General features: G+C 37.2%; 2 protein-coding genes across 16 annotated transcripts in view; one reads left to right on the plus strand and one right to left on the minus strand.

Annotated features, from left to right (window-relative positions):
- Nucleotides 1-2400, plus strand: part of ABCB4 (ATP binding cassette subfamily B member 4) — a 90754-nt gene extending 88354 nt beyond the window's left edge. For all 15 annotated transcript variants that reach the window (XR_002335872.1, XM_013989596.2, XM_021063454.1 and 12 more), the window contains one exon: nucleotides 592-2400. Coding sequence is in view for 14 of the 15 variants with exons in the window: in XM_013989596.2 (XP_013845050.1) it covers nucleotides 592-795 (204 nt within the window). In the remaining variant the exon portion in view is untranslated. The remainder of the gene's footprint in view (nucleotides 1-591) is intronic.
- Nucleotides 3882-13249, minus strand: part of CROT (carnitine O-octanoyltransferase) — a 44545-nt gene continuing 35177 nt past the window's right edge. Inside the window, exons 14-18 of the mRNA NM_001243217.1 lie at nucleotides 10034-10157; nucleotides 8395-8473; nucleotides 8212-8305; nucleotides 7971-8090; nucleotides 3882-4733 (exon numbers count right to left, since the gene is read on the minus strand). Coding sequence (NP_001230146.1) covers nucleotides 4613-4733; nucleotides 7971-8090; nucleotides 8212-8305; nucleotides 8395-8473; nucleotides 10034-10157 — 538 coding nt within the window. The 3' untranslated portion in view covers nucleotides 3882-4612. The remainder of the gene's footprint in view (nucleotides 4734-7970; nucleotides 8091-8211; nucleotides 8306-8394; nucleotides 8474-10033; nucleotides 10158-13249) is intronic.

Below are 13249 nucleotides of genomic sequence, written 5' to 3' on the forward strand. Positions count from 1 at the left end.
CCAGTATGATCTATACTGGAAAAGAGTATAAAAAAGTATTATGTATATATAAAAATGTATAGCCTAATCACTTTGCTGTACATTTGAAACACATTGTGAGTCAGTTATATTTCAATAAAAATTTTTTAAAGGTAAGCACAGGAAAAAAGTAAACAAATGTAATAGTGGTTATTTTGAGGTAGAGTATTTTCATTTCATTTCTTCCAGAATATTCTAAATTTTCTAAAATTACCACATACTACTTTTATAAACAAAAAAATAAAGCATTCAAATGAAATAACATGGTGAAAATGTTTAATAATGGAAAAGCAGGGAAATAAAATACTCAATAAAAGTAAAGTTTAAACCATTTGTGACTAGCTATAAAATTTATAGACTTGTCAAGATTTAGTGTGAGAATCTGCTTTTATTATAAAGAACATAACTATGCAATATTAAATATGTAAAAACACATGCATAAAGCCAAAGATTCAAAGGGATATGAAATGAAAGGTAATTTTCTTTTGTATGGATGGTAAAATATTTAGATTTCCTTTACTGTTAAAACATATTTCCACAATTTTTAAGATAAGGCTTCTGTTTTATCAATAGATTGTCCAAGAAGCCCTGGACAAAGCCAGAGAAGGCCGCACCTGCATCGTGATCGCTCACCGCCTGTCCACCATCCAGAACGCAGACTTGATCGTGGTGATTCAGAACGGCAAAGTCCAGGAGCATGGCACACACCAGCAGCTACTGGCACAGAAAGGCATCTATTTCTCCATGGTCAGCGTCCAGGCTGGGACACCGAACTGATGAACTCCTGTTATAGTGTATCTTCAAAATAAATTCCAATCATTCTACAACTTTTGGTGACTTATGTAAGAAGTTTCTAAGTCACCATAAAATATAGGTATATTGTATTCCAGATCAAGGCAGAATATCCAACTTGGGGTTTGCTGTTACAAACAAGCATTTGAAATTTAGGAGTTACAAGTGACACCTAGCTTGATGAAGTATGAAAACAGCCTAGTTCTGAGTTATCAAAAACATATGGAGGAATATTACTCCACCATGAAAAAGAATGAAATAGCACCATTTGCAGCAACATGGATGGACCCACAGATTATCATACTAGATAAGTCAGAGGAAGACAATTATCATGCGATATCCCTTATATGTGGAATCTAAAATATATAAAAGGACTATAAAAACTGACTCACAAATTCAAACCTATGGTTACCAAAGGGGAAAGGGAAGGAGGGATAAATTTGGGATTAACAGATATACACTACTATAAATAAAACAGAAAACCAACAACCATCTACTGTGTAACACAGGGAACGATACTCAGTATCTTTTTTTGTTTGTTTGTTGTTTTTTTGCCTTTTCTAGTACTGCTCCCGCGGCATATGGAGGTTCCCAGGCTAGGGGTCGAATTGGAGCTGTAGCCGCCAGCCTACGCCACAGCTACAGAAACGTGGGATCCAAGCTGTGTCTGTGACCTACACCACAGCTCATGGCAACGCTGGATCCTTAACCCACTGAGCAAGGCCAGGAATCGAACCTGCAACCTCATGGTTCCCAGTTGGATTCGTTAACCACTGCGCCACCAAGGGAACTCCTCAGTATCTTGTAATAATCTATAATAGAAAAGAATCTGAAAAAGAATATATGCATATGTATAACTGAATCATTTTGTTGTACACATGAAACATTGTAAATCAACTATATGTCAATAAAAATACTGTGGAGAAAGTAAAGAGAAAACTTTAGGTATATAAAACTAGAATTAGAAGAAGTCACGGACAAGGGGAAATTCTTATGGTCCCAATTAGTTGAGTAGATTACAGGGTAGTTTGGGAACAATTGTCCTTGTTACAAAGGAAAAATACATTGTTCAATAGCCTACTCTCACCCTTGGTAAAATTTCAAATTATTCTATTAGGGAATTGAGGTTTTTAAAAAAGAAATATATTCCCAGCTTTATCACCAGAGTCCAAGAGAAAATAGAATTGTCCTTAGACAAGCTAACTGCAGGCAACATTTGTCCCATCTAAAGCAAGAAAAAGGCACATTTTTTAGAATGTTTAAAATGCATGAGTAAAAACTGTACATATTATCTCAGTGCAATATAAAACACTGGAAGGAAACATCAATAAAATGCTGTTTCTAAAGCAACTGCATTACTTTTTACAAATAATCTTATTTTCCTAGAATATATTTTCCTAGAAGTATTTTTAGGCCAAAAAATATTCTAGGCAGCCCTTGGAAGCTAACCACTCTGTTTTTTCCTTTACTGCAGCAATAGCAATTCTCATTGCTGTGACAGGTCATTTAGCTATGTTATCTATTCACATCAGGTCTTGTATATGTAATAAGCCACAAGGAATTTTTCAAATATAACTATGTATAACAGTAGACTGAATTTCATTTAACCAAGAAAAAAGTGGGGCAAAGGGTATGTTACCCCAGTGACTCAAGGGGAAAATTCAACCAATTCTTGTTCACTTATTCTCACAGTTGCCTGATAAGGATCATGTCACATTTGCCCCTGGAAATTATGACTCAATAGGTATGGGTAAGGCGCAGGAATCTCTTTGTAAAAAGCATTCCAGTCAACTCAACTTCAGACAAATTAGAGAAACATGTTAAAGTATCAGTACAAAGAGGTTTCTCTGTGAGAAGTGGTCAGCTTCTAAGATACACAATTCTTTAGGTATTGTTTAAAAACAACAAATGATTCTAAGTGGCCTGGCAATCTAGTCAACAACTGTACTAATAAGAAGGTCCTAGTTCAGGTATCATCTTCCTAGTCTATATTAACTGTTAATGATATATCAAATGCCATAGAAGCCAACTCCTAGTGTTTTCACAAAGAAATAATAAACCAGACTTATCAAAATCAGAACATATGATTAGCCACAAAAAGACATATACAACCAGTGCACGAGACATATTGTAATGTTTGTGGTAGAATCCTGCAAAATGGCCCCTCAAAACCATGCCCTCTTGTGCCCACTCATTTACATTTACCAAGTCATTTATAGCTATTCCCTGGTGGCTCAGGGGGTTAAGGATCCAGCCTTGCTACTGCTGTGGTGTGGGTTTGATCTCTGGTTCAGGGCATGGCCAAAAAAAAAAAAAAAAAAAAAAAAAGAAAAAGAAAAGAAAAAAAAAAAAACCCACATACACAAAAAACAAAGTAATTTACAAAATTATCTGCTGCTGCTCTATGAGATAAAATCTTTTCCAGGAGTTCCCATCATGGCTCAGCAGAAACAAATCTGACTAGTACCCTCGATGATGCAGGTTCAATCCCTGGCCTCGCTTAGTGGGTTAAGGATCCGGCATTGCCATGGTGTAGTCCAGCAGCTACAGCTCTGATTCGACCCCTAGCCAGGGAACCTCCATATGCCTTGAGTTCAGCCCTAAAAAAAAAGATGAAAAGAAAAAAAAAACAAAAAAAACCAAAAACCTTTTCCTCCTCCTAGCCAAAAGAATGCAGAACAGACATAGTGAGACCTGAACATGACTTCAGAGCCTAGGCCTTAAGAGACCTTGCAACTTCTGCCTTTCCCTATTGGAACATTCCTGGCACCAAATAGAGTCCACGTTAGAGTGCCAAATGATCAGCGACCACATAGTGTGTGCCAGCCACCGGGCAGTGGGTGAGGCCACCTGAGACTTCCTAGCCTCAGCCAGAATCCTGGTAACGGCATTTGCATCACTAACTCAGGCAAGACAGCAGCAGAACCATCCAAATAGGCACAACCGGCAGACACAATGGTGAGAGATGATCCACCATTATAAGCGACAGTAAGTTTTGGGTGATCACATAAGTGATCAGAAAGCAGAGGGTCAAACAGGAATCAATCACTTAGACACAAAACAAGAAGATATGTGATTCTGAGAATTTTATTTTCATTGAGTAGAAACTACAAAATTGAACAAAGGAAAAAAATCCTGAGAATCTGATTTCATACTTAGTTCTTTTAAAGTCACTGACTTTAAATATAAGTGCTTTAATTTTATACTCACAAAACTATAACAACATACTATAATAAATTTTGTTAGGGTTTTTTGTGTGTGTCAGAGGATATAAACCTCCTAACTACAACCTAATTCTTCTGCCTGTCCAACACAAACTCTTTCTAGAATAAATTGTAGTGGTCTTTCCGGAACATGGGCTTGTACCCCTATAGAATCAATCATTTCAGGGAAATTAGCATCCAATCATGGATTTCATATCCTTTGGCAACTAGAAAATTTAAAGTGCTTGAAAGACAGACCCTATGATGATGTTCAGAAAGAAGACTTACTGCCTATACAGGTACCAACAACTGTATTTAAGAGAGTAAGATCTGCATTGTTAAAATTGATAGATTTGCATTGTTGAGGCTTAAACTCTGCATAGTTCCATAGTCCCATCATAATTTGCATTGCTGCTGCAAGAGAGGAAGTTAAAAATATTTCTATTTTCTATGTCAGGATAAATTTAGAGAGCATGATTCTACTAATTTCTACATTTAACAAGTTTCCTTCACTCAATATTCCTATATATTTCACCAACCCACTCCCAGCACCTAGTTTCATGACATATTTTGCTAAATGCTTAGTAAATGATTAGTCTCTAAAGCTTAGCAATGTTCATCAGCTGCATCATATCATGGAAAGCACAAAAAACCTGCTGAACTAGCTTTTCTGCATCAGTTTCCGGACATGATTTCCAGGCTGTACAGGACACAAGAAATCTGTGAAGCACAAAGAATACATGGTTACATACAATGCAAAAATCAACAGAAAAAGCTCTGAGTGGTGGTGGTGAATAGAGCCATGGCCTTTATCCCCTCTGTTCACATAGGAAATAGATGAAATACGTACAGGATTTCCTGCTCACATTAGGTAAATGTAACCTGGCAAAATAGATAGTAAAGCCATATTTATATGTAATGCTAAGAAAAGCTAATTTACCACATGACTAGAATGACTAGAGCCTAAGGATGAAAGGGAACAACAAAAAACTAGCCAGAGCTCAAGAGTGCTCTGGAGTCAGGTCTTACTGGGTTAAACAAACCTATCTTTTCCTGAATAAGACTTTCCTAATATGCCCCAAAGAGAATGAGTTAGAGTATGAATTCACACTGCAGTGAAACTTGAACTATTTTTAAAGAAGAATGTCATGCTTGATAGTGCTTGAAGAAAATTTAATAATAAAATAGAGAAAGAGGGATAAAAGGAGAGAAAGGCTGTTTCTAGAAAAGCCAAAGGCAAATTCTTGAAACTAAGACATGCCATCCACCACCGTGTCCTTTCTAGCTCTTCCTGGTGAAGAAATCCCCTAACTGGCTGATGATACAAGTGGCCCCAGGAAGCTGAAATCAATAGGACAGAAGCCTGGCTTCTGGGGAGCAGAAACCTAGCCACCAACTCTCTTGGAATTAGCTGTCCCCTTTCCAGATACATGAACTTTCTACAGCAAAACATGCTTCATGTTCAAGTTAAAACCAAAATGTTGTGTAAAATAAAGCTTTGTGGATGACCATGCAATTTTTCTATTACTAAAAGACAGTAAAGTACACATCTTTGACATACATTTTAGATTAAGCAGAATGAAATAAAAACACGTTTTGGCCCATGTTTATGTGGGTCATATCTGGCCCAGTAATGATGAAACGGTTTGGTTTATATTTACTGAAAGATAAACAGGAACCTACACCGAGTCCTGCCTTGTTTTCACCTAATGATTGACAATCACTAGGCATTTTCTAGCTACACTGTGCATATAATTCTCAAATATTTAGCATCTAAATATTTCTTTGCAAAGATTAACAATTTCTACTCACGTTAAATTTTTTAAAAATTCAGTTATCTTTTTAAATTACAGCAAGAACAATCTTTCCTATATGTCCAATTCATAAAAGAAATAAAGAAAAATTAGGAATAATAGAGAAATGGTTAAATTATGGAAATCCATAAGACTAGTCATTATTTAACCAACTATCCAGCATATTTAATGACATTGGGAAATGCTTGAAAAATAGAGAATGCAATTTAAAAATATGGCACTAAAATATTTAAAATATGATCTCAATTTATAAAAATTTATACACACATAACCTATATACACTATAGATTAAAAAGATAACAGTTTATTCTGTAATAGAAATGTTAACTTTTAATAATTTTTGCTATATCTTAACAAATTTTTTACAATGAGCATGAAGTACATTTAAAATAAAATGCTATTTCAAAAATAAACCAATTTTCTCCAAGTCACATATTTTCAGGCTTAACAATGAATAAAAAAAATTCTGTTCAGAGAATTTCCATGTATTACAATTGACAACAATTTTGGGTGTATACACAGTAATGACTCATAAACGTACGTATACACCTTGGCTCTGACCTCTTTGCTGAACTTCCTGATACATTCTCTTGTACATAAATACAACAAATGCCTGTATTAGCAGAAATGTCAACCACTATGTCCAAAACAAATTTGTGGAGTCTACCCTAACCCCAAACCCATTTCTCCCCTAATTTTCTCCAACCCAGTAAATGCCTCTATCGGAATCAGCAATCCATCAGTAAATCTTACTGGTTATACCCCCAAAATCTCTCTCAAATCCCTTCTCTCCACCTTGAGAGAACTGCCTCATTCAACTTATCATCCATGCTTCCTGATTTCCTTCATCTCATTCTTGCTCATGTTACTGTCCACCTAATTTATATTTCATACAGCAACCAATGGTCCCTTTCACGTGTAAATAAAATATCTAACTTTCACGTGTAAAATTGGTAAAAATGCCTCTGATTACTCTTAGGAGGAAAGCAAAAATATTCCTTACATGTTAAGAGGCCCTACATCAACTGACTACCCCAACCAACCAGTTCCTCCGGGAGTATTGTTTTGAAAGCTCTCCAGGTGATTCTCATGCGCACTCAGGGTTGAGAACATTGCCCTATCAGCTTGACCTCTTGTGTGCCTCTCTTCCATCTCTTCTACCACCTTCCCACCCCATTGCTAATTTATAGCTATACTGCCTTTGTCTTGTACCTTATAAATGCGAAGTTCTTCCCTCCCCCGCGACCTGTATACTTATGTTCAACACCAAAGTCATTGTGAAACATTTGCTGAGTGCAATAAATTTATGAGGCATTGTTACCAAGCTGGAGATACAGAAACAAAGACCCATGTTCCTGCAGGCTTACAGTGTAGGAAGCCAAGAGAGATAACATACAAACATACATACACACTCCTATCAGGTGGTTATAAATGTTAAAATGCAGCAGGTGTGTGGGGGGAAGGAAGGAATGTGTTATTTTAGGTGGTTAGGGAAGGCCTCTCAGATGAGACCATGTATTTGTATGACATAAGGGAACCATCCTTGCACCCATTTCAAGGAAGACACTACTAGGTAGAGGAAATCACGACAGTGAGGGCCTTTGGGAGGGAGCTTGCTTGGCAGGTTCAAGGTACAAGGCGGCAGTGCGGCTGGAGTGGAGTGAAAGGGTGACAGTGTTGAAGGAGACGGAGTCAGAAAGGCAGATGAGAGCTAGATGGTGCAGGGTCTCAGAGGAGGATCAACATCCTTTTCTGCATATAAACTAATTTACCTAGTCTCTCGTCTTGGCCTCAGTACTGTCTACGACTACACCAATCACCACGTGTTTATGTACCATCAGATTTTATCTGAACTTAAGATCAAACACCTTGGGTAGAATGAATATGGTAATACGTGTACTGATTTTTGTGGAGGATGATATGATTACTGAATCAACTTTAAATGATGTTCTGCACAAAACATCTAAAGGACTGATTTGACAAATGTCTCAAAAGCAGGAAAGAGAATTGTTTCAATGGCTAAGTGGTAAAAACAAATGTCCATGCAGCAAGTGACAAATGACAACACTATCATAACCACACGGTAGAAAAGAGATTCAAACAATAAAAGTGAGCACAGTAAGAATAAAAAGAGCAGCCTCACCTGTCATCTCTGATGTGATAGAAAAATCCATAGCCATTGTGTACCATTGGAACCACTGCTCCCTGGATTCTAAAATAACCAACCAGACTTGTTGAGAGGACAAAGTTTCCACCTCCTCCACTGTACAGAACAAAGAAAGGATATTTTATTAGGCTTACAGACGCTTACCTGGCTTCTGAAAAGCTTTTAACATTCAGGGAGAAAGAAACTGATGAAGTTACAAAAAACACAGTTCTATTACCTTCTGGAGAAAAGTGGGTCTGTAAAGAGTTCTGGAACAGGAAGACCTTCCTCTTTTGCTATGAGTGACAGACCTAAAAGATGACGGTCAAATCCTGTAAGAAAACCCCAAATCTCAAGTTAGAAAACAATTTTCAGCATGAGAGAATTTTTTTAAAAGTCAGAATAATTCTAGTGTGAGTACCTTTTCCAGCTGAACAATCTTTCATCATTTTATTATGTTTTGCAAAAGCTTCTAACATCTTGTGCTGCCGCTCAGAAAGCTGTGTTTAAAATCAAGAGATATTTCAATAACAAACTGTTCAGAAACCAAAAAAATAAAAAACCTGAGCTCAAAGTAATAAGGATCTGGGTAACTTGGGAGGGAAAAAAAACTTCTAGAAAGAGCCTGAGACATATAGACACATAGATCTGTGTCTCTTCCTTACTTCTTCCAATTCCTTTTCTTTCCTATAGGCCCTGTAACTTAATTTTTTCTCCAGCAACAAGAAAACAGGAACTGCGGGCAGCTCCAAAGTGACATTTACAAGTGTAAAGACAGAAGCAATTACGATTTCAAAACTAAAGCATAACCCAGAGTTCCCATCATGGCTCAGTGGTTAACAAATCCGACTAGGAACCATGAGGTTGCGAGTTCGATCTCTGGCCTTGCTCAGTGGGTTAAGGATCTGGCATTGCCATGAGCTATGGTATAGGTCACAGACGTGTCTTGGCTCTGGCATAGGCTGGAGGCTACAGCTCTAATTCAACCCCTAGCCTGGGAACTTCCATATGCCGTATGAGTGGCCCTAGAAAAGGCAAAAAGACAAAATAATAATAATAATAAAACTAAAGCATAACTGTACAAAAATGATAATGAAGCAGCTCTAGTAAGATAAAATAACATATACATTTCTATGTCTATCAAAACTAAAGACACAAACATAATACCAAAATAGCAGTAGAAAATACCCCTTTGTCTAAATGCTTCAAAATAAGTATAAAACAAAACATACAAAGTTTTTCTGGTTCTAACACATGAAGAAAAGAATCTGACTTGAAAAATATTCAACCACATCAAGAAAAGCTTCCTCCTATCACAAGGGCCAAGATATGGAAACAACCTAAATGTCTATCAACAGAGGAGTGGATCAAGAAGATGTGGTACATACACACAATGGATTATTACTCAGCCATTAAAAGGAAAGAAGTAACGGCACTTGCAGCAACATGGATGGACCTAGAAGTTATCATGCTAAGTGAAGTCAGTCAGTGAGACACAAACATCATATGCTATCGCTTATATGTGGAATCTGAAAAAATGACACAATGAACTTTGCAGAACAGATACTGACTCACAGACTTTGAAAAACTTATGGTTTCCAAAGGAGACAGCTGGGGGTGGGGGAGAAGGGCTGGGGGTTTGGGATGGAAATGCTATAAAATTTGGTTGTGATGATCATTGTACAACTGTAAATGTAGTAAAACTCACTAATTAAAAAAAGAAAAGAAAAGAAAAGCTTCTTCCTGAAGGTACTTTGGCAGTCTGCATTTTATGGGTGTTATTCTAAAGTCAGATCAATAGTTGTGAAATACTCAAAGCATCGAGGAAATTGCCTAGAAGATGACACAATTATGCTTTTTGTGTCATATCTCTTGTTTCTAATTCTTTCTAAGTACACACTTCACGGGTAAAAGAACAAATGTTTGAAAATTTCAGGAAAAAAGAAAGATTTGAAAGTGTTCTACTGATCCAAGTAATTGAATAGGTTACTTATTCAAGGGCCAAGCTTCCTTTAGAACAAAAAAATAATCTTGTTAATTTTTTCTTTTCAAATACTCACACTGGTAGAAGGATCCTGCATGGACTGGCACCAACTAACTGCTTCTACTGTACATGACCGCATGGTTTCTGTACGGCCATGATAAAAGTATCTTGTCATAGCTGTTTCATAGCAGCAACCAGGGCTACAAGAAAAAATGAAAATAAGAGAATGTGTCATAAGAAAGAAAATGCTCTAATGTTATTACGGAGAGAGTTTACCTAATAAAGTGGGCTTTGGTCAGAGACTAAGTTCTACAATACAGATGAGAGTTGAGACTCTCAATAACCAAGAGGCCATATCAAAGAGCAAACAATACTCTGGTTTGGAATAACAGGAAATGTGTCAAAGGCTTGGCTGGGGAGTTCCCGTCCTGGCTCAGTGGTTAACGAATCCGACTAGGAACCATGAGGTTGCGGGTTCGGTCCCTGCCCTTGCTCAGTGGGTTAACGATCCGGCGTTGCCGTGAGCTGTGGTGTAGGTTGCAGACGCGGCTCGGATCCCGCGTTGCTGTGGCTCTGGCGTAGGCCCGTGGCTACAGCTCCGATTGGAACCCTAGCCTGGGAACCTCCATGTGCCGTGGGAGCAGCCCAAAGAAATAGCAAAAAGACAAAAAAAAAAAAAAAAAAAAAAAAAAAAAGGCTTGGCTGCTGTCATGTTGTATATGTTGGTGTCTGTGATAGGTGGCCTCTAAGATGCCTCCAGGGATCCCTGCCTCTTGCTACTGACTCCCTGGTATAAGCCTTCAAGGTGAGTGTGAGATAGACTTAGTGTCTTCCTTCTAATGGAAGGAATATGACAAAAGTGAGTGATGAGATAGTAACTGTGAAATCAGATTACAAAGAGAGCTCTCTCATTTCCTTACCAAGAAGAGAACCAGCTATCATGCTGCAAGCTGCTCTACAGAGGTGCTCAGGTGGCAAGAAACCTCTGGACAGCAGCTGGGGAGGAAATGAGCCCTACTAATAAACATGTGAGTGAGCCTGGAAAGGGCTCCTCATGGAGGAATACCTTCAGATGAGGAAACATCCCTGGCTACACTCTAACTACAAGCTCACAAGAGACCTGAAGGCAGACAGAGCTAAGCTGCACCTGTATTCTTGACAAAAAAATGTTAGAGGATAAATGTTCATTGTTCTAATATGCCACTAAAATCTGGGGTAATCCATTACACAGCTATAGATAATACAGAGTCCTTGGCCTATAGTTCCCTCATATAGAATGTGAAGGACTGCAGAATTAAATAAAAGCATTATTTAAGAAGTTTCCTAGGTGCTGTTTCCCTAGGTTGGAGAATGATTTAATAATTTTGGTATAAAGTTCTTTTACTTTTCCACTGATAGGAATTTAGAGTTAGGAATTTAGAGTTAAAAGTTCAAATGGAATTAGAGTAAAAGGTCTGAACATGGGCATTAAGAGGGCTTAGTTATTGAGTCTCCTCTGTTCAGTGTTTCAATAAGACTGCCTCTGAGATGAAAGAGTATCCTTGTAAAATGTCAAGCAGAGAGTGTAAAAAATTTAAACCACTAAAATGACATACTTTAAAAAACAAATTAAAAATAAAAGCAGGAAGAATTAATGAAGTATTATCACTACTCTGCAACCTCTAATGAAATCATAGATCTTGTTAATGATATCAAACAGCCATTAAAACCACTGGGTAAAAATAAAATCAGAGAGGAAACTTTATAATGGACATTGGCTAACAACTAAACTTGCTCTCAATCTGAATGAGATGAGATAGGGAACAAATAACATTAATTATCTCATTTACTTTTATTTAAAAAAATAACTGATAACTAGTCTTAAGTTTCCAAATCTAACTACCAGCTTACAGCAAACATGGGAGATAGAGAAACAATGTTTAACAATTTTTTTTTTTACTTAAAGGGAAAATAAGATAATAATATAAATGTATGCTAACAGATACAATGTAACAAGATGCAGTCAAGAGTGGAGTACAGAGATGTATGAAAGCACAGTGTATACACTACTGAGATTAAACTGATATTATTCAAATTAGGTTCCTATAAATTTAGGATGTTAAATGTAACTGCCAAGACAGCCATAAGTAAAAAAGCTTTCAAAAACAGAGGAAAAGAAAGAATAGGGAAATCAAAATGGTACACCCCAAAAACTCCACTCAACACTAAAAAAGGCAGTAATGGAAGAACTCAAGAACAAAAACACGTAAGACCTACAGAAAACATAGCTAAACGGCAGCATTCTCCCTATCAGTAGTTATCTTAAATGTAAGTAGACTGAACTCTCCAATCAAAGGCAGTGATTGGTAGAAAGAACAAAAACCACAGTCTACCCTTACATGGTCCAAAAGAAATTCACTTTAGTTATTATTTTGGCCATGATGTGCAGCTGCTTGATGTGGGATCTCAGTTCCCAGACCAGGGGCTGAACACAGGCAGCAGCAGTGAAAGTGCCAAGTTCTAATCACGATGCCACCAGGGAATTCCCAAGAGATTCACTTTAGATATCAAGATACTAAAAAGTTAAAAGCACAAAGATCAAAAAAGACAGTAATCAAAAAAGTTGGAGTATATATTCTTTTTTCACTTTAAGTGGTTGTATTATTAGACAAAATACATTTTAAGTAAAAAGGTTGAACAAGACAAAAAGGACATTACATATTGATAAAAGCCTTAATTCATCAAGATATAACAAATATAAAGATACATGCACCAGGAGTTCCTGATGTGGTGCAATGGAATCAGCAGTGCCTCACCAGTGCTGGGACACAGGTTCAATCCCTAGGCTGGCACAGTGGGTTAAGCATCTAGTGTTGCCACAACTGTGGCTTACATTGCAACTGAGGCTTAGATGTAATCCCTGGTGCAGGAACTCCATGTGCATTGGGGCAGCCAAAAAAGAGAGGATTTGAACAACACTATAAACAATTAGACCAGAAGACATATATAGAATATGCCACTCAGGAACATCAGAATACAAATTCTTCTCAGGTGCATGCACATGGGACATTCTCTAAGATAGACCATCATTTGGTCACAAAATAAGTCTCAATAAATTTAACAAGACTAGAATCATACAAAGTATCTTCTTTAATGACAGTGGGATGAAGCTAGCAAACAATATCAGAAGAAAAACTAAAAATCTCACAAATACGTAGAAATAAGACAACACGCTTTTAACCAAGTGATTAGGGAGAAATCACAAGGTAAATTAGAATACACCTTGAGATGAATGAAAAGTAAAACACAACAT

This window comes from Sus scrofa, chromosome 9 (assembly GCF_000003025.6).
Source record: "Sus scrofa isolate TJ Tabasco breed Duroc chromosome 9, Sscrofa11.1, whole genome shotgun sequence".
Lineage (NCBI taxonomy): Eukaryota > Metazoa > Chordata > Mammalia > Artiodactyla > Suidae > Sus > Sus scrofa.